Source organism: Asterias rubens, chromosome 6 (genome assembly GCF_902459465.1).
Source record: "Asterias rubens chromosome 6, eAstRub1.3, whole genome shotgun sequence".
NCBI lineage: Eukaryota > Metazoa > Echinodermata > Asteroidea > Forcipulatida > Asteriidae > Asterias > Asterias rubens.
In genome coordinates, this window is record NC_047067.1 from 11,601,960 (window position 1) to 11,626,392 (window position 24,433).

General features: G+C 39.1%; 2 protein-coding genes and 1 pseudogene across 2 annotated transcripts in view; 2 read left to right on the forward strand and 1 right to left on the reverse strand.

The window, feature by feature from the left end:
- Positions 1-145: 145 nt before the first annotated feature.
- Positions 146-1,879, forward strand: LOC117291353 (annotated as a pseudogene).
- A 3,199-nt stretch (positions 1,880-5,078) lies between these two features.
- Positions 5,079-6,676, forward strand: LOC117291761. The gene has a single exon (XM_033773659.1). It carries the CDS (start codon positions 5,683-5,685, stop codon positions 6,652-6,654), a length of 972 nt encoding a protein of 323 aa, XP_033629550.1. The 5' UTR covers positions 5,079-5,682; the 3' UTR covers positions 6,655-6,676.
- A 4,220-nt stretch (positions 6,677-10,896) lies between these two features.
- LOC117291354 (hyalin-like) overlaps positions 10,897-24,433 on the reverse strand; it is a 28,187-nt gene continuing 14,650 nt past the window's right edge. The window contains exons 10-20 of the mRNA XM_033773003.1: positions 23,865-24,101; positions 22,335-22,592; positions 21,384-21,503; positions 19,813-19,938; positions 19,228-19,266; positions 18,617-18,741; positions 17,383-17,453; positions 16,122-16,303; positions 14,893-15,058; positions 13,017-13,196; positions 10,897-11,699 (exon numbers count right to left, since the gene is read on the reverse strand). Of these exons, the coding sequence (XP_033628894.1) occupies positions 11,648-11,699; positions 13,017-13,196; positions 14,893-15,058; positions 16,122-16,303; positions 17,383-17,453; positions 18,617-18,741; positions 19,228-19,266; positions 19,813-19,938; positions 21,384-21,503; positions 22,335-22,592; positions 23,865-24,101 (1,556 nt within the window). The 3' untranslated portion in view covers positions 10,897-11,647. The remainder of the gene's footprint in view (positions 11,700-13,016; positions 13,197-14,892; positions 15,059-16,121; positions 16,304-17,382; positions 17,454-18,616; positions 18,742-19,227; positions 19,267-19,812; positions 19,939-21,383; positions 21,504-22,334; positions 22,593-23,864; positions 24,102-24,433) is intronic.

Sequence of the window (24,433 nt, forward strand, 5' to 3'; positions counted from 1 at the left end):
TGACAGTGGTGTCGTTGAGTAAGACACTTTACAATACGAGAACCGTCCCCATTTGTATTATTGCCGCAAAGAGAACAAGGGGTTCAGCTTTTCGGCTGATGTTAGTGGTTCATAAACGAGCCTTTGGTCTCGATTTTTCAGTATTATGGCAGAAAACAGTAAGAGAATTGCCATAATCGGCGCTGGGGTGTCCGGACTAGCTGCGACCAAGTGCTTCCTGGATGAAGGCCTTCAACCATGCTTGCTTCGAGAGGCTCGATTCTGTAGGAGGTATTTGGACCTATCGCGATACTCTTAATGGACATCGTGATGCTTCGGTCCACTAGTCGACCGTTACAAATACTTCCAAAGAGGGTTTCCGCATTCAGCGATTTCTTATTCCCAAAAGAAAGGCCGAATTTTCTCCATCATTCCTACGTGAGTAAGTACCTCAACATGTACGCTGACGAGTTTGGTCTCAAAGCGTATATTCGTTTCTCAACCACAGTAACTTGCCTGAATCAGTCTGTCGACTACGACACCACAGGACGATGGGTGGTCAAGAGCTCGATGCCGTCATGGTATGCACTGGTCTGTTCAACAACCCGTATCGTCCGGACTTCCCTGGTCTTGACGAGTTCCAGGGAAATATTCTGCACACCAGCGAATATCGCACCCCTAAGGAGTTCGAAGACAAAAGGGTCGTCGTCGTTGGAGCTGGTATAATTCGGCTGGCGATGTTGCAACAGATGCAGGACGCGTGGCCTCAAAGGTAAGCCCATGCCCCAATTTCATAGAGCTTCTTAGCAGAAAATATTGCTGAACATTTTTCTGCTAAGCACGAATGAGCAGGATACCAGTTACAACTTGTACATGTGACCATGGTATTTTGGCAGGCATAGCTTTTCTGGTAAGCAGAATTTGATCGTGCTTTTATTGCGCTTAAGCGGCTTTATGAAATTGGGAACATGACGTAAAGTTGATTCGCCAAGAATATTAAAGTGTGTACATCCCAAGGTGTCTGCTTTGTGGTAAGGTGCAATACGTCCAACTCACCTCGCTTCGTGGTACCACGATAACTTCATGAGCCGTTGCGATGCGCTTCAGTGCTTGAAAGTCTCACCTAAAGCCAGTGGACACTATTACTATTGTCAAAGACCAGTCTTCTCCCTAGGTGTATCTCAACATATGCATAAAATAACAAACCTGTGAAAATTTGAGCTCGATTGGTCGTCGGAGTTCCGAGATAACTATGAAAGAAAAAGAAAAAACAACCCTTATCATCCGAAGTTGTGTGCTTTCAGATGCTTGATTTCGAGACCTCAAATTCTAAACTTGAGGTCTCGAAATAAAATTCGTGGAAAAAAACTTATTTCTCGAAACCTATGTCACTTCAGAGGGCCGGGAGCCGTTTCTCACACTGTGTTTATAGGGCCTACCATCAAACTCTCCCCATTACTCATTACCAAGTAAAGTTTTATGCTAATAATTATTTTGAGTAATTACCAATAGTGTCCACTGCCTTTAACGTAAAATGTTGCAGCACCTGGCAAGTATGTTCCTGCATAACGGACGTCCTGTCTATCCGTTGGATGGAGTACATGGACAGTATTGCATCTGAAGTTGGAGTCAGGCCCAACTTTATGAAGCTGTTTTTACAGATCCAGTGCTGACGGTCCGGTGTGTTTTTGGCCCGGTCTTATCGTACCAATACCGCCTGGTCGGCCCTGGAAAGTGGGACGGTGCTAGGGAAGCTATCGTCACTGTTTGGAGCAGGGTCATTGAGCCTTTGAAGACAAGAAACGTACCTTCTGGTCATACCAAAAAGAGCTACAAAAACATCATCATCCCAGTTGGGATTGTTCTACTTGCGGTTGCAGTAGCCCTACTTACAATCTAAAGTAACACTACTCTTATCCCTTGACCTAAAGCACCCGAGTTGTTCATAGAACGAACTGCTTTCCCGTCTGCGCTTCAAGCAGGAACATCTTTTGGAGCAGATGGAACAATGGGGTCTACTTCAATGTCGTCACTCCCATGTTCAAGGCTTTTTATAAACAAGCCTCTATTACATCATGGGCATGCTGCAAGATGGTGCTGTACGGAGACCAATCATGGAGGAATAAATTATTCCTCCATGGATCAATAGGCCTATCTCATGTTCACCAAACTTCGTTGTGCAAAGAGCAAGCCATACCACTTTTGCCGATAGCGCCTTCTCAGTATGTGGACCAAAACTTTGGAATAAGCTTCCAAATCACATAAAGCACAACCATCCTTCAACATGTTTAAGTAACTTCTGAAAGCCCATTTTTGTTTCAGGAGGCCTACCAGCATGAGTGCCTCAGCCCTTTTAGCAAACCTTTGATTTAGACGCTTAATAAATTATTTATTTGTTTATTTGTTTGTTTACTTAAAAATGACTGATTGATTAAATTGATTGAGCGGTTGGTTGGTTGATTGAGTGTCAATTGATTTATTGAATGATTGCTAATTGTGCGACAAGGATGTTTTTTCCTCCATTATTATCTCGCAACTTCGACGACCAATTGAGCTCAAATTTTCACAGGATTGTGATTTTGTGCATAATATTTTGAGATACACCAAGTGAGAAGACTGGTCTTTGACAATTACCAAAGGTGTCTAATGTCTTTAAGGGTAGGTTTTTAATTAGATTGGTCATTGTCAACATAACGCTGATTAGGCAACATTGTCAATAAAGATACGGGTGGTTCCCTCTATAAAATGTGCCCAGTGACATGTATACTTATAAAATGGCCTTCAGCAGTTGTTGAAAAGTTTCGATTTTTTTAAAGATATTGTCTTGACACCAACCCCGAATTTCCATTTGTATATTGAATGGCTTTATACAACCAATACACAAAAGAACTTTAGTTAAAGGCAGTGGACACTATTGGTAATTGTCAAAGACTAGCCTTAACAGTGTTTCTCAACATATGCATAAAATAACAAACCTGTGAAAATTTGAGCTCAATCGGTCATTGAAATTGCGAGATAATAATGAAAGGAAAAATACACTTGTCACACGAAGTTGTGTGCGTTAAGATGACCTCAAGTTCTAAATCTGAGGTCTCAAAATCAAATTCGTGGAAAATTACTTCTTTCTCTAAAACTATGTCACTTCAGAGGGAGCCGTTTCTCACAATGTTTTATACCATCAACCTCTCCCCATTACTCGTCACCAAGAAAAGTTTTATGCCAATAATTATTTTGAGTAATTGCCAATAGTGTCCACTGCCTTTAATGCCTAAACTAAAATAAACCAGATATTTTAGATCCATTAATACCACAACAGTGGTTTCCAATACTTGTTTTCTGGCTTAAACAAACGACTCTGTAGTTAGTCAGGAATGCCAGCCTGGCCAGCTGGGTATGCTTACTTCTTCTTTTTCGTTTGTTTTCTGATTTCATATAACAACAAAACTGAATTTCGATTTTGTTTTTCCTTCTTTTGACTCACCCACCCACCCACCCACCCACCCACCCACAATTTCAATTTTTCTTAAAACAATTGAATTGACCATTGACTAACGATGCTCAACGTGGCATAGCGTTTGTATACTTTTACTACGAAAATGTGCTATAATCTTTGAGTTTTTGAAATACCTCAAATGAAAGCTTGGTTTTTCTGTGCACTGGGACGGATGTAAATAAAATGGACATGATGGTTGCTAAAATAACACCAATTTTGGCAGAAATGTTACAACCATGGTGTTAGTTTCGACTCATTGTGTCAATTTTAAACTCCAGGTTTTGCAGTGTAAATTTTAACCTTAATTTCTGAGCGATTCGTTTAACAATTCAGACCTATCTTTCACGCGTTGTGGATTTCGATGGACAACATCATCACCACTGACAAGCCAAAAATGTTATTTGTCTAAATTTACATGTTTGTGAGGTGTTCACTAAGCGAAATCTCAACCGGTTACAATAGACACAAGAGCCTGTACAAGCACGCTTAAAGATTCTCAAGAGGTGGATTATTTGCCGTGCCCTTTTTTCTATTGTAATCTTGTCCGTGGTACCTGCTCGTGTTGACTGAAGGCCGGGGATGAGGACCCGGCGGCTCATAACACTTCACCGGGTCGGTACAAAGAGCGAATTCACCCGCTGAATCAGCGTTGCCTGGTACCGTTTGACTGGTAACATGTGGGAGAGAAAAACACACCACCAACAATGAGGAATAAATAGAGTTTCAAAAGGGCTAGATTGAGCGCTGATTTAATTGTGCGATCAACAAGTTGGTTGGTCCCACTTACCACAAACAAATTTCCCTTATAGAAAAACACAGCAGACGGTTTGGACCATTTACTCAGCGGTATTCTTGTGGATAATACGTTTTGGGAATTGAAACTAGGTTTCCAAGCGTTTGTGTATGTCGACTACTCGACTGGACTAAAATTACTTTTTGACTTCAGCACGGAGGAAAAACTTCAGTGTAACTTCGGCAAGTATAGACGGCAAACTATGTCATGGGGGAAAAGACAGCTGCTGTAAAAGTCTAGAAATTTTCTGGACATGGAGAATATGAACTCATCAGCGGAATCTTACTTAAAATTTTCCACATTTTGAAGGATTACTATCGGCCAAGATTTGTAAAGTTAAAATTGCTGTGTTTTTTTAAGGACCACCGGCTTGGCGTTGATGTGTGGCTGCTCGAATACTTGGTGGAATACCCGTACAGTATACCGTGGAGTCATTGGAATTCAGAGAGAATGGACAGCCGATAAATGACAGCCAGAAAGTTGTCATATTTTTTGACTCGCACTTTTTAGTGTCCGCCATTGACGTTTATACGGAGTCAAGGGCATGAGCTTTATACACAAACCATCATCATAAATCAAATTGGCATAGGCATTATTTACGTGACTGAATTTCAGGAGTTCAACATAGGGACTCACAAATCACTGCCTTCGCTCGGCTCGATTCATGACGGTCGTTTACAGTTACCACGGGAACGACTTAACACCGAACGTCACACGGGGTCGAATTCCATTTTTATTTTAATTTTAAAAATAGCTCAACATTTTGTGCCACTAGGGGGACGAGTACGACTTCTACTGAGTTGGAGCCCTTGCTCTATGACTGGAGCTGTTGCTTTAGATCAATTGTGAGTAGGCTTGAAAGTTTCGTGAAAATTTGGAATTTTTGTTTGAGGGAATGTTCTACAACTTCGATTGACAGATCTACCAGTTTTGGATGGAATTGCACCACTGGAAATAGTGTGCAGTAACACAATGCTATGAATACCATCCGTCGCTTGTTAGGTTTTTGGAGACAAGAAGATTGTTGCTATTTCAGCTATAACCAGTAGTATTGTGCAAAACTCAATAATTTGTTGAGGATTTGATAGTTCTGTAACACTGGGAACTACTGCATGGAAAGACTAATGCACCAACTGAACTTGTGTTCAGTATCACATTCCTATATGACTAACATCCGTTTCTTGTAGGTATCTGGAGAAAGGAACATCGTCTTTCGGCTATAAACAATAGTGTTGTGCAAAACTCAACAAGGGGAAGGAGGGAAGTATTTCGTCAAGCAATGTTGCATAGCAAGAAATTTAAACTGAACTGCAAACTGATTGCTGTATTCGAGAATAACAAATGATGATTTTTTAGTAGCAATTGAAACGTGGCATTTCGCTCTGCTATTCAAGGGGAAACGTTCACTGCGGGCAAGATGGAAACTGGTGAAGGTTTTAAGTCAGTTATGGACCACGGAGTTGAAGTCAGCACCGAGTTTCTACCGAAGATCCCTTGCTCGAAATTCACAATCATCGGCAACTCGCGCATGCGTAACAAGAAACCAGTTCGTAAGAAAGAACCGATGTGGACGGTTCCAAGAGAGACCCGGCGTCTTCAGAAGAACCAAGCTTTGGAGATTGGTTCTGAGCAGTCGCCAGAACTCAAACGTAAGTCACACGAGCAGAAATTTGGGAACCAGGAGGAACTGAATCGGTTTGATAAGAACGGGATATACGGAGATGCTTTTCACCGTACGCTGGATATTATGGTAGACCCGGGTGCCGACGGGCGGGACCCCGCATTGCGCTACCCCGAATCGAAGGTCGAACGCAAGTACATTGACGACTTCTATCGGGACAGGACTAGCTTGTTTCTTCCCAACTACGGAGGGAATGCTCCGAATAAAGCAACCCGTAAGTTTGGCATGCATATGTCGCTGCCTTCGCTAAAGGAAGTTGACGGCCAACAGCAGCAACAGACTTGCAAAGGGAACGCCCGGCATTACTGCGATGTCGTGGGACAGCGTTACTGCACTGCTTGTCTCAGGGTGCACCGCCTGGACAAACTTGCCGTCAAAGCCAGAGACAAACTGGAACAGCAGCACCCGATGTCCAAATCACTGACTGTCCTACCGAGGATACGGAATCACGACCACACACAAGAACTCACAGGAACTGCACCCTTTTCTCGTAGAAGCGTAACGCGAACGAAATCGTCACCGTTGCTAGCCCGGTCAACGGACTTCTCGCGCGGACGGGACACCACGGGAGATTTGGCGGGAAACCAGCCGGATCGCCACGAAAGAAAGAGACGAAAGTTGGTGCAAAGGACGAGGGTGATTACAGATAGAGTTCCATCCCTATCAGATATTGCAACGGATAATGACAGTCGACACTTAACGTCATAATTAATTGATTGCTTCCCTTTTGAAAACAAACTTTTTTTGGGGGGGGGGGTACGGGTGACATATATCAGTGCAATACAGTATGATCCAAGACCTTTGCCAAACCAACATGTTTATAGCTACGGTCATTTTACAGATATATTCAGCACAATATGTTCTTGCCACATCGTCTGCATTGCATGGTAACCCGTTTCATACAGACAAGACTTTGTCTGTCACATGGCAAGTTTTGTTTATAATAGACATTTAATTTGCATCGGGATAAAGAATATTAATTTTGGTTTTTATTTACCCTCTTACACTGATGTGTGTAGGCACTGTATACTTAGTACTTTCCAGAGCCCTTTGGAGAACAAAAATCACAGGCACATTACTCGGTGGGATTCGAACCCGTGACCTTTGCAACTCGGAGCAGTGTCTAACCAACTAGACTAACGAGATTGCCCGGTAGCTATAGAGGCAGTCCGAATCCCACACCTTGAAATGGCCTTTAGGCCTTGTGCAAAAAAAAAAAAAAAAAAAAAAACTCAGCAAGTAATATTTTCAGGGAAGCTTTCTTCTATCATTATCTTCAAACTGTGTAAGTTTAATGTAAATCTGTGGACATTTTTTTTTTGTCCCCAAATTAGTACATAGACCCTTTAGGCAGAGCAGCTTTGCGAAATGGCTTCAGCTAGCTAAACTGCGTTTTCTGTCAGCACTATTACAGAAGTGGGTAGTCACAGAAGAGAAGGATGGGATGATTTAAATCACTGGCTCAGTTTTAACTCAGGTCGGAACAAATTGTCTTATTATACAGTATTATGTACCACAACTAACCATGGAATTGCCCTTTCCCAAATTTATTTGAACTCGGAGTTATTGTATAATATAGATAATTATTAACATTTATAAAATATACGACCACTTTAGACTAATATTAAGCATATTCTATTATTATCTATTGTATAATCAATCAGTTTAAGACAACAATAAACCATGCAAGTATTGCAAGTATCGGAACATTTTTGGTTTCCAACGTTATTTGCTAAAAGCATACGGACAACTCGGATATAATATTATCAAAAACTAGTGTTTGCATATTGGTGATCTAGACCAACGAAGTACAAGAAAAGATATGGGGAGAACAATCATTATGATACATAGTTTTAACACATCAGGATTGACTGACGAAATCAAAACACATTGTTCCACTAAGTTTTCAAAAAATCTGGAATTTCAATTAAAATTACTTCAAAGAAAGTTAAATAGTATGATCTTAATGGCACAAGTCATAATTACAAATAAATTCTAATTAATAATGAGATATAAGTCATAGTCATACATAATTAAGGCCAACTCATAATTATAAGATTTTCTCCTGGGCCAAATTTAATAGAGCTGGCAACCAGAAAATATAATGCTCTGCAACACAAAACTTTAGTGGGCCACCAGTTGAAAGTACACTTCGGTAAACAGTAAAACATTTCATGGAATAATATTTCAAGAATGTCTTTCACCATTACCTTCTGTAAACCCACGCAGTAAGTTATTTGTAAATCTGTGAACTTTAATTTTTTTTTCTGTTCCGAAAGTGTCCAATGGCTTCAAAACAATACTGTTCTGTGTTTAGCAATTTGTTTTGAAATTGTGCCCTGTGCTGCCAAAGGGTTCCTTGTGCATTTGGTCGCCTCTATAGTTGTCTAAAAAAAGCTGCCAGTGCAAAAAAGCTAGCTCATATTTTTTAGCCATATATATATATATATATCCAAGACAGCTTGGATGAGTTTATTGCCCATATCAACTCATTTCACCCCACCATAAAGTTCACTACCGAACAATCTCTCACCAGTGTGAACTTTCTAGATGTGACAATAACCAAGTCTCCTAATGGCCTTGTCACAGATGTTTACAGTAAACCCACCGACACCCACCAGTACCTTCTCTCCAATAGCTGTCACCCTAGTCACTGTAAGAAGGCAATTGCTTACAGTCAGGCCTTACGTATCAGGCGTATCTGTTCCACAGATACCCTGTACAAGAGGCGCTCATCAGAGCTAAGGAAACACCTTGTATCTAGGGGACACAGCGAACGTAGGGTCCAACTTGCTATCAACAGGGCTCTCAACGTACCTCGTCATACTCTGTTGACTAACACGGGAGCTAAAAAACCTCCTACCAATAGAGTTGCTTTGGTCACCACCTTCCACCCCAAACTACCCAAACTTCCCTCAATTCTCAATAATAACATGCCTATACTTCACTCCTCCAGCAGGTTACACTCAGCAATCACTGAGGTTCCCATGGTTGCATTCCGCCGCCCTAAGAACCTTGGTGACATACTAGTCAGGGCCAAACTTCCCCCAGGTACAGTCCAAACACAACCCCCGACAGATATACTGGGCTGTCACAAATGTACCCGTTCCAAATGCAAAACGTGTCTGCACATTAAGCCCTCACTTAAGGTGAAGAGTCATACCACTGGCTCTTCATACAACATCAAGACCGACTCTGAATGCAGCACGTCTAATGTAGTCTATGTCATATCATGTAAGAGATGTGGGCTACAATATGTGGGAGAGACTAAGACCAAACTTAGTCTTCGCTTTGCGAATCATGTCTCTTCCATAAAGACTAAGAAACCGTACCCAGTCTCTATCCACTTCAACAGCCCCAATCATAGTGTCATTGATGTTGAACTTCTGGTGATTGAAGCTTGCAATGGTGATGACACACACCGCAAGAATAGAGAATCACACTGGATTCACCAACTCAAGACAGTCAAACCCTTTGGACTTAACATAAACACTGGTGTTAAATAACTTCTCATTACCCTCCACTTCACTTCTGCCTAAGAACTCATATGTTGTATATATTCTGTACATAAAATATAAATTAACCTAGTTTAAAGTTGTTTTTATAAATTCATCACTGTAACTATCTGATGTAAGTAACCCCCCCCCCCTTTTTTTCCACAGGTCCCTCATACCTATTTTTAAAATCATCATACCTTTGATCTTGCTATTCTTATTAATTGACCATTGTTAGTTGCATCATGATGCAACTTGCTCTCTAATCCTACCCTTTCATGTCTCCCTCCATTGTTGTCGAACAATACATTTACCACTTTTATGGTCCAGTAACCCTTCCTTTCATTCTAAACATCCTTTGTCCTCGCCACTTCACTCCTATTGGTTCATAGCCCCCAATATTGTTTCTGAAATAGGAACTTTGATTGGCTGTTATTTTCCCGCTTCTTTCTGGATCCTTTCCTTAATCCCTTTCCCCCTCTCTTTTTCTATAAATGGATATGTATTTGTTTGTACTTGTCTTATGCCTCTGAAGAAGGTCCGGATTGGATCGAAAGCTAAGGCCATCTACCCTATTCATTATATATATATATATATATATATATAAAAGCAAGTGAATAGGCCTACAATTTTGGCAACAAATTGTTCTCAAACTCTGAAGACACAAAACATACCTACAGCATACTAATAATTTGCATATTCTAATTGTTTAGCCCTCTATGTGTTTTGTAATATTTATTGTGTCTACACGATCAGTAAATGCTCACAAAAGACCCCTTGCGTCATAGTCACAAGCTCAAACAGCGCCAGTCTCACAGCTTTATTTTACAGTAAAGGGAAAATTAAATTACCCAATCGGCTCTTGAACTTTTATTCTCTGCTCAATTTGATATGGGAGAACCTGTTTACTTGTTCTCCCTCCAATAAAAACACCCCTAGCCAGTGTAATTTTCTAAACGTCCAAACATCAACCTCGAAAGATTTCTTTACACCTCTCGGCAAATATGACTGTTGCTCAAGAGCCTATATCATCCAAAAACATCAAGTCAACCACCCCAGACAACCATTGGGAATATTTATACACTATACCCCTGTGAAAGCAAGTGGACACTATTGGTAAATGTCAAAGATCAGTCTTCTCACTTGGTGTACCTCAACATAATATATTATGCATAAAATAACAAACCTGTGAAAATATATTATGCATAAAATAACAAACTTGTGAAAATTTGAGCTCGATTGGTCATCGGAGTTGCGAGATAACTATGAAAGAAAAAAATACCTTTGTCACACGAAGTTGTGTGCGTTTAGATGGTTGATTTCGAGACCTAAAATTCTAAACTTGAGGTCTCGAAATCAAATTCGTGGAAAATTTCCTCTTCCTCGAAAACTACTCCACTTCAGAGGGAGCCGTTTCCCACAATGTTTTATACCATCAACCTCTCCCCATTACTCGTTAGCAAGTAAGGTTTCATGCTAATAATTGTTTTGAGTAATATTACCAATAGTGTCCACTGCCTTTAAAGGACTCTCAAATAATAATGTCTAAGACTTTTAGGGCCTACAAAATATTGGGCAGACACTCTGTTATCCCTTAGTGGGGAGCACCTTTGTCAGTACCCTGACGCCACAGGCCAGAACAGAGCCTGCACCATAAAATCTGTGTGGGCGCATACCAACTCTTATTTCTTTGCGATGGCTGTGTAACTGATGAGAGGTCTCTTAGAAGGATGATTCCATAAATGAAAACAAAATTTCATCAAAATAAATTCAATCTGTTCTTTCCAACCATTACTTCAGAAAATACGTAATAGTAAAAAACACCTCACTCGAACAAATCAGCAGCATAAAATATACTTTGTTCTCCTTTTACTTTTTTTGTACATGCTTTTATTGAAATGTTAATTAAACCTTGGGAGAACAAACTTAATATGAAACACCTCAAATATTACAATTCAAAGAGTTTTGTATATTTAAATCAAACCACTGAGAATATTAACATAATAACAATAATATCGCTAACAAAAGCTAAACAAAATTAATGACGTTTAACTCCTCACCAAAAACTCCTGTGCCTTTGACATTGAATTTAAGAAACCCATCACGAAAAAGCCGTTAACTTAGAGTAAAAGTCTACTCTGGTTAAGAAAGTATAGACATAGAATGAAGCAAACCGCACTCTGATAAACTTACCCTTAACAACAAACTCAGGTTGCAACCCCTGCATTTTCCATAGCCATGGCATCATTAGAGCTTCCACTGCGGAAAAAAGAGAAGAAGAATACTACAAATAAACACCTGTGTACATGTATATACATGGCTTTACCCAGGCGTATCTCTTTATGTTGGGTCCAGCACTTCTTAACAAAGGTAGCAAATTGGTGGCAAATTGCATTTCGTCTAATTTGGGTTTGTTTTTCACAAAAGGTGAAACCTTTCACTGGAACACTGAATGCAGCGTTACATGACAGAGTCCATCTGGCATAATACAGCTCTTGGTTGACCATTTCAGGTTTTAGTTTTAGTCCCCCCCCCCACCTCAAATTCATCCTCCATACCTTAAGGCAAGTAACATGCTACGGAAAAGTTTTGCACAAACTTTAATAATAGTATGGGGAGGTCAAAAAAGAAGCAGAAGTTTGTACATTTGAGGTCTGCCCTTCCAGAAAGACATATAAATACTTAATAAATATAAAATTCACGATTTATAAATCTAGGTAAGCAATAATCAAGAGACTTTAATAAGATGAATTTATTGAGTTCATAGCCTAACAAAGTAAATTCATTTTGTATTACCATCCTATCTCCACATAATGTTTTTCAGAACCAAAACACAGTTAAGGGCATTTGCTTGAAGGCTAAAGGACAGCACAACACACATAAACAGATATACTGGTGTAAAAGAAGCAGTTGCTGAAATAAATAGATAAAGGAAAGAGAGAGAGGGAAAAAACACTCAGAAAAAGCAAGGGATTAACAATGAAGAAGGTCAGTAAGCACAAGCCATTGTTCTAGTCAATTTGATGCTGCCCTTGACAGCCAAGACCAAGTACATTTTGTTTAATTTCATTTAATTTCATTTGTTCTGGTCGTGAAGCCAAGGACTCTCAGCAAAGCGAACTGAATCACTGTACCAGCCAATGATGTGGGAGGAAAAGCCCAGGAAAATATTCCAGGGAAAACCAACGCAGTCAGGTAGGGACTGAAAACCCAATCCAGGTTTCGAACCGGGGTCATAGAAGTAGAAGCCAAGAAAAAGTACTACGCCAACCTGCCCCAACCTCACCATTGCCCTGTATCCGACACTTACATATGATTGTTTCTCTACACCCAGGGGTTAATGGGTACTTGGGGATGTGATGTGAGGGCAGGGATGGTTCTTGTGATTGATTTAGCTTTATAGTAGGTGCATATTTGTAGCGCAGGTTGTATGCTCCCCAGGGGGCTGAGATGGTTTAAGGAATGAATTAAATGGCCCTGTGACCAGGGGAATGGTGGAAGCACTTTGAGACGCTCGTCCCATGTGAAAAGTGCTTTTTAAAAACTGGTTGTTATATTGTCATTATTATTTCTCACCCATCTCCACTCATGTTGACCTTTGATTTCTTGCCGTTGCTGTACACGCAGTATACGATGATTCCGATGATAATACAGAGGGCAGGGACACCAAGGCCAACTGACAATCCTATGATGAGGGCTAGATCTTGTTGCGGTATTGGTTCGCAGGTTTCCTCTGTAGTCTCTGCTGGGCAATTACTTCAAGGAAAGATATTCAAATCGCAAAAAGGTTGAAAGTTTAAATGACCATAAACTCAACTCAATTTATTTTGTAATCCCGGTTTCAAAAACAATTACTGAAAAGGGTTTGAATAAATTACAACAATTTCAACTTAACTGATTTTATAATCTGGGAAAGGAAAAGAAAATCGTCCGTTACCAAAGTTTGCCATTTTCAAAATTTAGCACAGGACTTCATACAATGGAGGATTTTAAATGAAAGCAATTCCCCCGAACTTAGCTCAAAATCATGGTACATGTTCTTAATATTGTTTTAACCACAATTTCTTTCCCCTACTTTCTAAAATGTATTAAGATGGGGTATCCTGTGCAGAAGCCCTGTGTACAAACAGTAGTAAAATAGTAGGCCCACTATACAGAGCATTAAAGACCTGCTTGAACGAAAATGTCACGTCGTGAACTTTGCTGAATTCCACTTAAAATGTTTTCGATGAATAAGGAAATCGAGTCATATGATTATAAATAGGTTTCAATTGTGTAAAAAAACAATCATTTTGTATGCCCTTATCACCAGCTTTTCTGCGAGATTTGCGAAAAGCCCTGTTACGTAATCACTCTCAAAACGTCATAAGTAGATAAAGCTGCTTTGTTGCAGCGTGGGTGTATAACAAAGCAAACTCCCACAAATGACGTCAGCGGCATTGTCCTTTGACGCCCGCTCTCAGCGACAGAAGTGTTTTTAGTTTTTCAAAAAACCTTTAGGTAGGGGCCTGATTTTTTACTTGATAATTACGAAAAGTTCAGAAGTGTACACATATCAAAATTACATTAAAATGGTGAACAAGTGCATTATAAACAAGTAAAAATACCATTTCTGTTGAAAACATTCCGCTCAGGTAGCTGTTTAAGAAATGCCTTGAACTAAAATAGTTAACTACAGAGCATGTAAGAAGAGTAATGAACGTTAATAGTTAACTAGAGAACAATAACAAAAGCCATGAATCAAAATAGTAAAACATAGAGCGTGTAAGAACCAAAATAGTAAAATACAAAGCATGTAAGAAAAGGTAAGGACACACAAAAAACTGTGTGTAAAACACAAAAACAAAATCTTCAAGTTATAACACAAATATTTACAAAAATGTAAAACACATCACAAAACCAGGGTGTGTTACTTTACCGCCTGAACAAGAGTATGCACACAAAAAATATGTGCGCCTTCGATCTGCATTTAAAGGCACTGGACACTATTGAAAATCATTCAAAATAAATGTTAGAATGTAACAACTTGGTAATGATCAATGGAAAGCTGTTGATAAAGCATTGTGAGAAACGGCTCCCTCTGAAAGAAAAGCAGTTTTAGAGAAAGAGCTTTTTTTTCTTCTCCAATATGAAAAGACATCAGGCCAGAAGCCATTTAGGCATTTGAAAGCTCATAAATTTGTGCAAAAAGGGTGTTTGGATACACCATGTGAGAATACTAGTCTTTGACAGTTACCATGGGTGTCAAGTGTAGGCCTGGGCGATTAGTGAACTTACTACTCGACCAGTCGGCCCTCAAATTGTCGCGACTACTACACTAGTGGTGACTAATTTTGAATTCCCAAGTTGCATGTCAGCAAACTACCAAAGGTGTCCAGTGCCTTTAAGCGAAAGAGAGGTAAAGATGTAAGAGTTAAGAACTTAGAATAAAGACCATTCAATTCTCACTTACCTACATACTACGGGTTTCCCAACCTCGTGGGTGCATGTGCCTTCATTGCAATATTCAGAATTGGAAGTACAGACAGAAACACAAGTGGGAATGCATTTTCCAATGGTGTCATTTACCAGTGTATATCCTTCGCCACATTGTGCTCCGGCACAAACGTCTGTGTGATCTACAACAAGATGTCAAGAAGAAATGTAATTGGCCGATAGTACAGACCCAGCGCGATCTCAATGTCATTGAGGTTTAGACACAGTACTATTAAGTTGGTTTAACTCATGGTTCAACCCGGGCGAGCTCAAATCTTTGTGTCTGAATGGTTGTAAAATTAGACCGAATCGAGTTCAACCCCAAAAAGATAGACCATAGACCTCCGTGATCATAACGTAAATACACAATGACCAATAAACAGGACAATAAACTGGATGTTAGAGTAACGGGGTCGCGTTTGATTTGACTTCGCAAAACCAAAGATCAACCATATCGGGTTTAACTCAGTGCTGGCTGCATGCAAGGGGAACAACTTTTTAAAACTATCTCTAAAGTTAAATCGGTTCGGGTCTAACTTAGTACGCTGTCTGAACATGAACATGCCCATTTACTTATTGATCATCGCTCAAGCCTCAGACACCTTGACGTCATTACACATTTTTAATAATCATTGGGGGAATTCATGTCATACAGAGAAAAAGAGGATAGCTGGAAGATATGACAATCATTGTAATATCTAAAAAATCTGAAATTAGCTGAATTAAAAATGAAAAATAACAGTGAAGCCTCCCCCCAAAAAAAATAATAATACAAAAATTAAGAAAAAACAAAACAATTTTTCTTTTCTCAAGACAGTGGACACTTTTGGTATTTACTCAAAATAGCTATAAGCGTAAAACCTAACTTGGCAACCAGTAATGGGGAGAGGCTGGTAGTATAAAACATTGTGATAAACGGCTCCCTATGTAGTGACGAGAAAGAAGTAAATTTCCACGAATTTGATTTTGAGACCTCAGAATTAGATTTTGAGGTCACGAAATCAAGCATCTAAAAGCACACCACTTCGTGTGACAAAGTTGTTTTTTTCTTTCATTATTATCTCGCAACTTCGACGACCAATTGAGTTGAATTTTCACAGGTTTGTTGAGATACACAAAGTGAGAAGATTGTTCTTTGACAATTGCCAATAGTGTGAAGTGTATTTAAAACTTGTTTCCCCTTTAAATCAAGCATCTGTCACTCACCCTTAGTAACTTGACAAGTTGTACAATTAACCACAACGGTTAAGCTTCCCATCCTTCCAGATTCAACGGCAGCCTTTATCGATTTGTCGTAAAACTCATCTACACTCATACCCCTGATGCCCTCGTAGGAGAAGTTATATATGACGTTGTGCGGTATGATGACACTGCCATTTCTACAGCATCAGACAGGGAAAAGTTTGTTCTGATTTGGCATATTATCCAGGAAAACATAAACTTCTGGCAAGACTTTTTATATGCCCAATTTCGTATTATTTTATAGACCTCTGTATTACGTCGTCATTTAAAATACTGATTATTGAATTCCATTTGCAGCTGAAACTTAAAGGTCACAAAACAACTCTTTTAAAAACAACCACAGTAGGCCTAACAACAATACAAGTTAAATACACAGAAAATACAGTAGCACATACCATAACTAAAACAAAATTCGATATTAAAAAATACAAATTAAATACCAATTAACATAAATTACAGTAAGACTTACAATTACTGTATAAAAAACCCCAAGCTAAACAATGTCTTATACTACCCTTTCACGTGGATGTGAGAAATATGTTATTTACCGCTTTATTACAGAATTATACAGATGTGTTTTTTCGATTTGCTTTTGAATGTGGCATGTTGATTTCCGTTGAAAAAAAAAACAAGTTTCACCTGTCTATCTATATCTGGAGTGCGTTTTGGCGACCCCATTCAAGCCCAACCGACTCAACAAGTCGGTTACCATTTGGTCTGAACAGCATCGTCAAACACGCTTCCGGTTGGGATCGCCAAAGGGCACTCCTATACATCGTTTAGGCAATGTATGAAGAATTTATCTGAGGTAAACTTTAGTCTTCTTAAGGACAATGCAAAAATCAACTGAGTGCTGTATGCGTCACCTGTTGAAAAAAAAACTACAGGACACCAAGATGCGATTCGAACCCTAGACCTTCCAACTCTTCATTCTATTTTCTTCTTCCTTTTTCGGCAAGACTTGGAAAGTTCTGTCTGGAGCCGATATGACTCACGAGAGTGGTATTTTTATCTGTAAACTACAGAACTTGAGTCAATTTATCAATCAATTAGACGACATTTGTATACATGTAATGACAAAATCAACAAACAATTGTCAAAGGAGCTCAAGACAAATACATGGAGTTTATTAGTATACTCTTGTTGATGTAGATAACATTTGGGTAGTTCCTTGAAAATATGAGTCCACCGCCCAAAGGATGGAAAAAGCTGACGCTTTACTTACCTTATACTTGTTTGGTTGACATCAATCCGTATAAAACTGTCGACGGACACTTGCTGATAAAGGGGCGTTACCTGTTGATAAACAAAGCATCCCAACAACACAATATTAACAGGATTTATAAAGCGCATTATAAATCTCAGATTCCTCAATGCGCTGAACAATGGAAACAAAAGCTTACACATGAACAAGTAAGAATATTGGCCTACATTACTATGTTATAAAATATCCTACAGAAAAGAATTTACAATCACACAAGTAGATACAAAACGCAGTGGACACTATTGGTAATTACTCAAAATAATTATCATCATTTCTTGATTACGAGTAATGGGGAGAGGCTGATGGTATAAAACATTGTGAGAAACGGCTCCCTCTGAAGTGCCGTGATTTTCGAGAAAGAAGTGATTTTCCATCAATTTGATTTTGAGACCTCAGATTTAGAACTTGAGGTCTCTAAATCAACCATCTAAACACACATAACTTCGTGTGACAATGGTGTTTTTTTCTTTCATTATTATCTCGCTAGTTCGATGAACGATTGAGCTCAAATTTGTACAGATTTGTTATTTTATGCATATGTTGAGATACACCAACTGTGAAGGCTAGTCTTTGACAATTACCAATAGTGTCCACTGCCTTTAACACAAACAAATATATCAATAATTCAATAAGGATCATTCCATCCACACAAACATTAAATCAGAAGCATATTATGAACATTGCAAAGGTGTTTTATGACTAAAATATGTATGTTTCAAGCCCGACATCAATTGCTAGATTGAGTAAATATCCAGCAAAACATTTCTTTATACAGAAAACTTTTGGGTTTAGGGAAACTTCTTGTACAAACCTACCCAAACTTTATAGTGTTGTAGTATTGTGTCCGCCATATTGTCAAAATGGTTTAGTGGGCGGTAAGCAGAGCCATGCAAATGGACCCAGGGCCCAATTTCATGGCTCTGCTTACCGCCGAATTCTGCGCTTACGAGCACGATTCCCCACTTACGTACCAGCGCCGAATTTCTGGGCTAGCCTTGTAAGCGTAGAATACCTAGTAATGTGAAGTACGTACGCAGTGCAGAAGCCAAAATTTGCCACTAACCCATGAAATACGCTCGCCGAAAGCACAGAATTCCCTGCTTCCGTAAGCGCGGATTCTGTGCTTACGGTAAACAGAGCCATGAAATTGGGCCCAGGTGGGATACATTTTAGTTACATTAGTGATTGTACTCACTTGAATTATGAAGGTTCTGACGAGAGCGATGCATTCAACAGATTCAGTGTCAACATAGGGCTCACATGCACCCACTGAAGAATCAGCAATGGCTATCTCAACATTAAAAACCTTCTCCAAGTTTTCTAAAATTCAAAATAAAGACGAAGATTATTGTACATCTTTGAAGTTCAGTATTGGAGGTATTGGAAGTGGTGGATCAAAGCATGCATGCTTTAAAAGCATAGTCAACTAAGTTGGATTTGAAACTTATGCATGGTGGAAATACAACACAGAAAAGTTTGCGGTAAAACCATGTTATGACTATCTCTAAATGAGTTCGGGTGGTTCTGAAAAGAAGTGTTGGTTTCAACTCTGATCGGGGCATACTGATTGAAACGTCAAGTGGACACCAACTTTTCTTTTCAGAACCACCCAAATTCATTAAGAGATAGTCATTACTTTGTGTTACCGGAAACCTTTCCATATCATAGTATACTAACGTACTATAGTTTACATTTGGTTTTTTGAACCGTTCAACTGCTTTAATCCTACAATCCTGGAGCTATTCAATAAAACACAATATGTTTGATTGTTTTGTGTTGAACGGGAAAAAAAATTGCTTTATTTACCTGTGGAGTCTAGGTCTGGAAATACGACAGGAGCTGAGCCTATGGTAAAAAATAAAAACAAAAACCAAGTTGATATTAGATTCAATTAGAAACACTTTTAAAGTGAGATCACATTTGCATAAAGAAAAAAGCAATGGGAACTATCAGCAGAGAGAAAGGTAACTACCCAAAATAATTGTTAGCATAACAAATTACTTGGTAAGGACTAATGAGGAGCTGTTGCTAGTTTACATTATTGTGAAAAACATCTCCCTCTGAAGTAACAGAGTATTTGAAAAAGAGGTTATTTTTTTCTCACTCAAATAATGAAAGACTTCAGGCCTGAAGCCTTTTGTTGGGCATCTGAAAGCACACAGTGCATCGACGGTGTTTTTTTATTTGTCTATTATTCTCTCGCAACTTAAATGACAAGTTTGAGACCAACATTTTACAGGGTTGTTATCTTATGCACAAGTTGGGATACACAAAGTGAGAATACTGCATGGTCTTTGACATTATAACCAATGATGTCGAGTGCCTTTTAATTTCAATAAACTTTATGGTTCCCTGAAACAACACAAACATTGAGACATCCTAATATCTTACTGCAAGAGTACATTCCATCACCGAAGTACCCCTCCTTGCATGAGCAATTGAACATCTCAGGTGGTTCGAGGTCCAGACAGTCTGCCATAGCATGACATGGCTGGTCAACCTTACACTCGTCTTTATCTGTAGAAAAAACAAAAACAATATCAAAATAAATTTTAAAAGGAGCGTTACAGAATCGGCTTTTGCTTACAAAACAGTTGCTGGCAGTGTAAGCACTTTATGTAGTCCATCACATACATAAACTGACAAACCTGTAGAAGTTTGAGATCGATCGGCAATCTGGGTCCCGAGAAAGTAGTGAAACACGTCACAAATTTTGCATTGCATTGATGCCAGAATAAAAATGAATAGAACCCTCACTGAGCGATAAACTCCAAACGCGAAGTTAGATTATTTATTTCTCATCAAACATGAAATTTAGACAGAAATATTTTAAGGGATGCTTTCTACTATCACCATAAAGTTTTATGTAAATCTGTGATCTTCACGGTTTTTGTTTTTTACCAATTCTGTAACGTTCCTTTAAGTGACGTTATGCATTTCATTCATTCATTCATTTCCATATCACAGAAAGACGAAAGTGCATACAGGAAATAGACAATTATATTAAGTAAACTAACAAAAGAGGCATACAGAATGGCCATCAAATAAACAAGAACTTAAAGAGAAAGTGATATGGGGGCAAATTCCCAAAAGCAAAGCTTGAGGAGGGATGCCTTAAGCTGGCCTCAGGTCGACCTACGATTTTCTTGTGCCCGCAACAAACCGTCGTCACAAATACTGAGTAATCGTGCGCCTGCGATTGGTTCCCGACTGTCCGAATTACGTCATACAAGTTGAAATTGTTCTACTCTTGCGACCGTTTATTTTTTCAAGCGGCAGCTGTTTTAGTTTCAGTTAAGCCCTGTTCATACTTCATGCGAATGTGAAGCGAACAATGACGTCACAGATTCGCAATGAATAATTCGCAGCAGTTGGACTCTGCTCTACTCACTTGCGAATATCGCTGCGAAAGGAGGGTCGTGACGTCAAATTCACATCAAATTCGCTTCACATTCGCATGAAGTATGAACCGGGCTTTGCGCTCAGTTCGTAAATAATCTCCGACTGAAAAGTTCCTGGTTGTCTTAATAGCTCAGGCTCAGTGTGATCCTGAAAAGTCAGTATCACTGACTGTTTTTTGTTGATGCAAAGTTGACTTGAGGCCAGCTTTACAGAACAGAAAAGATGCAAACATAACTAAATCTATTTTTAAATGTTATGATATTAGTATATCTCTCTCGGATTCACCATTTTAAATTGGGTAGATAGTGCTTTCTGCTCTATCGGCCAGGCTTCGAATTGATGATACCCAAGCCTACATTCGTATGGACTGTAAAGGGGTTAACCCTGTTTCAGCCCTAGAAGTAGGTGGCAACGGCCTCTGGAAAAAAAAATTGTAGCCCACACCTTGAAGTGGCTTTCAGGCCTTGTGTGTCAGGCGACTTGCATATAAAAAAATAAAAAAATAAAAATAAAAAAACAGGGGCTAGGCAGTCACCCGAGATGTGAATGAAGAAACTTACTTGTACATTGATCGTCACTCGGTGTGTATCCCTCGTTGCAGATGCACTCAGACTCTCCTTTATTGCTTAGCGTGCACGTTGAGGATGTGGCATTGCATTCAGGAGTACATTCTACTGTGCCTAGAATCAAATGAAACAGTCATTACAAAAAAAATACAACTAACCTTGGGTGGATTTCACAAAGAGTTAGGACTAGTTTTATCTCAAGTTAGGACCAGTTACTCGTCCTAACTTAGGACTATCCATGCAATTTTTGTATATCTCCTAGGACTAGTCCTAAGTTAGGACTATAGTCCTAACTCTTTGTGATAACACTAATATGAGCACAAGTTTGATAGAATAAAAATGTTACCAGGAAAAGGACTTTTAATTTTGATGCAGAGAGACGCTTTTTGAGCTGGTGAACCAAATCTTATTCATAAATACCTCAGTTTCGCTACTCCTATTGGTGTCAGAAACCAATTGTATGTAACCAAGTATATGTTTTAGGGTGTACTGTATGTTTTTTTTTTTTTTATTATGAAATTACCACTTAACTAATATCGAAGTCTTATATAGCGCACGTATCTACCAAACAAGGTACTCAAGGCGCTGAGTATATACAATTTTTCAGAAAGATAGGTTATTGCAGTGATGAATTCTGAGACCCAATTATAACTCATTAGTATTTTTAAGGTTCTATGCGATTGATAACAAATGAAAGAGTTCAAAAGTATGTGTTAATCATCCTAACTGATATGCATAGGTTACAATACTGTTACTTGATTGGATTTTGAAGAGCAATGTTCATGCGTAATCATGACGGTTTGTTGACCTTTTTCAATGCCATATAGTTTGCTCATGCGAAGAGCTAAGTGAACTCGAGAGAGGCACATGTGACAGGCACCCCACCAAACAAAGGTACTGGCAGAATAGGTAGACTGCTAGCATTAGCCTGTTTACACCACTTACCTATTACACTAACAGTGAAGCTACAAGATCCAGTATTGCCCACGGAATCAATGGCAAAACACAATACTGTAGTTTCCCCGAAGAGGAACGTTGAGTTACTGGCTGGAACACATGACACTTTGATTTGTGTTGGGGGAGTGTAATCATCAGTGGCCTCTGGCATCTCCCAGGTATGAGCAGCCATGTTTGAGCCAGTCGAGGTGACATTAATGGAGACATCATTGGGACAGCCATCAGTAAAACTTGGTGCCGTGGAATCTAGTAAAAGACACAGAGAGCCATTAAAGACATGGACAACATAGATAGATAGATATAGATAGATATATAAAATGGTTTATTAAAAAAACTGTCCTTGCAGCACAAAGGCTGAATTACAACAATTTTACATAAATTTAAAATTTGAAATTCAATAGAAGGCAAATTGGTAATAAAAAAATCACTGACGAAACACAATCAGACATCAGTGACACAATTTCAATTCTTTCAGCGTGACTTTTGCTATATTGCGCCTGCAGTAAACACTTTGTCACAATGCAACTTAGGAATTAAAAATAAGTGACCACTAGTGTCAAAGTCAATTTGAGGGGCGACTGGGTCAAGTAGTAAATTCACTAATCACCCAGGCCTACTTGAACTGTCAAAGACCAGTGCTCTCACTTGGTGTATCCCAACATATGAACAAAAATAACAAATCTGTGAAAATTAAGACTCAATTGGTCATCGAATATGCAAGTGAATGATGAAAGAAAAAAAAACCCACCCTTTTTGCACAAATTTGTGTGGTTTTAAACGCATAATATAACAAAAATGCTTCAGTCCTGAAGTCATTTAATATTTTATTGAGGCATTACCTTTTTCTTAAAAACTACAGTACCTCAGTGGGAGCCGTCTCTCATAATGTTTTAAACTACAACAGCTTTTCATTGCTCGTTTTTTTAAATACCAATTAGGTTTGTATAATGCAAATATTCTGAGTAGTTATTAATAGTGTCCAGTGCCTTTAATGTATCTCAACATATGCATAAAATATAACAAACCTGTGAAAATTTGAACTCAATTGGTCATCGGAGTTGGGAGAAAATGAAGAAAGACAAACTACCTTGTTAGATGAATTTGTGTGGTTTCAGATAGGACTAAAAGACTTCTAGCTAGAAGTCTTTTAATATTTTAGCGAGAAATTACCTCTTAAAAAAAAAGTATGTTAATTCAGAGGGAGACATTTCCCACAATGTTTTATACTATCAACAGCTCTCCAATGCTTGTTACCAAGTTCGGTTTTTAAGTTAATACTTGTTTTGAGTAATTACCAAACGTGTACTTTCCCTTTAAGTAACTTGCTCATATGGACACAAGAGTTCAGTAAATCACGACTCAAACGAACACTTTGCTGATCGGAAACAAGGGAACTTGAGTCGGTGCGCTTAACCGCAGGACATGCCCTGATGAATCAATTACGCCACAATACTCATCGAGACGCTGAACAGGCTTCGATGAGACCCCACATAGATGTACATGTAGATGAATACTCACCTAGAATCACTTTGAATGAACACTCGGCTGTGAGGGAGCTCAAAGCATCCGTTGCCACACACTTCACCAAAGTTTCAGTTTGGTTGAAAGTCCAACCGGCATAGTTGCACGTGACGTTGGCTGGTTCCCCGGTGCTGTCAGTATTCCCTGTAGGTGGTTCCCAGGGTACCACTTGTTCTCCATTACTGTCTGCAACTACAAGCGTATCTTCGGGGCAGCCCTGGATGAAACTTGGCTCTAAAAAAAAAGAGTGAAAAAGGTTGGTAGAGCGCCAGTGTGGCAGGAGATTCTGTCCCCCAATATGACCATTGACGAACTGTGAACAAACTTCTTCAGATAGCGCCCTCTTTTGAAAAATCCTCCTCCTAGGTACAGCCCATGTAAATTTCACATGAGGCGGATCGAATCTCCGGCGGAGAAATTTTCCTGAGACACCGGCACATTAATCTGGAGGTTGCACAAACTGGGAAAGCTCAATTAACCCTTGCACAGATTAATATAACAAAATATTAATTTTTTTTTTTTTGAGTTCAACCGTGTTTTTCCCCAAATTTTCAACAGCACCCCCT